At 40.6% G+C, this 1,032-nt stretch overlaps 1 protein-coding gene across 2 annotated transcripts in view; it reads right to left on the bottom strand.

Moving 5' to 3' along the window:
• The window catches only part of LOC107664582 (proline-rich transmembrane protein 2-like), a 9,366-nt gene that overhangs the window by 7,435 nt on the left and 899 nt on the right, over positions 1-1,032 (bottom strand). For both annotated transcript variants that reach the window (XM_016455193.1, XM_016455194.1), the window contains exon 2: positions 426-718. In XM_016455193.1, coding sequence (XP_016310679.1) covers positions 426-654 — 229 coding nt within the window. In that variant the 5' untranslated portion in view covers positions 655-718. The remainder of the gene's footprint in view (positions 1-425; positions 719-1,032) is intronic.

Genomic DNA, 1,032 nt, shown 5'->3' with positions numbered 1-1,032 from the left:
GTCTGCGTGTGTATATATATATATATATATATATATATATATAAAATATAAAAATAAAAAAGCTAATTCAAATTATTAATAAATTCTATAATAGTATATAAATAATCCTAAAATAATTTTTTTAGGTCTATTTTTTTTTTTTTACTTTAGTCTTTGTCTTTTTGTACAGCTGCAGTTTTTGAGCTCTAAAAACACTCACTCCCTCATCTCTGTTGTTTGCCCGTTTAATTACATGCCATTTTTAAAGTCATTATCCTGATTGCTGTATGCAAATGACTGTAGTGTGATCGGCATAGCAGGACCTGAAAGTCCCCAATGTTTTCTTCCTGGAGACAAAGCAGATGCTTTCATTTAAATTATTTGCATCCCTTTTCCCTCACACAACCCTCCCAGAATGACATATTATTGATGAAATGATGAACTACCACTCTCAGCTTTCTCGTTGACCATAATGGTGACCTCTCCCGAGCGCCGCGCCTCCTCATTGGACTTCTGGGGGAAAGTGAGGGGCCGCAGACATGGGAAGGAGTCCGATACGACACCGGTGGTCCCCGGCTGGTATGTAACAGGGCACGGGGTCTGGCAGCTCATCGGCTCCTCGTCTTGGGTACAAACCAGAGAGCCCAATGATGCCTGATGGTACTTGGTTTCCATAGAGACGGCGGAGGGTGCGAATGTGGCCAGTGTAGCGTTGATGTTCAGACGGTGCCCCGTGTGGCTAAAAACAGGAGAAAAATAGTGAGATTTATGTGCACAGGAGATGAATCTCATTACCATCGGCCATGAGCGCACAGAAACGCATGATGAGATGCAAACTCACACTCCAGAACATGGTGCCATCAGCACACACATCATATCCCTAACACTTCAGCATCCCAGAGCTATATTTTCATACAAAACCACTCATCTGCTTTGTTAGAAGATCATTTTTTATCATAGCAATGGTTTGTTCATTAATGCACGTGCTTGTTTATTTTAACCATGTAGGTCATGAAACTGAGATAGATGTTATAGCATTTATTTTTTCAGCAG

Source organism: Sinocyclocheilus anshuiensis, unplaced genomic scaffold (genome assembly GCF_001515605.1).
Source record: "Sinocyclocheilus anshuiensis isolate Anshui unplaced genomic scaffold, SAMN03320099.WGS_v1.1 scaffold287, whole genome shotgun sequence".
Taxonomy (NCBI): Eukaryota; Metazoa; Chordata; class Actinopteri; order Cypriniformes; family Cyprinidae; genus Sinocyclocheilus; species Sinocyclocheilus anshuiensis.
The sequence above is the reverse complement of the archived record's forward strand: the minus strand, read 5'-3'. Positions and strand labels throughout refer to the sequence as shown.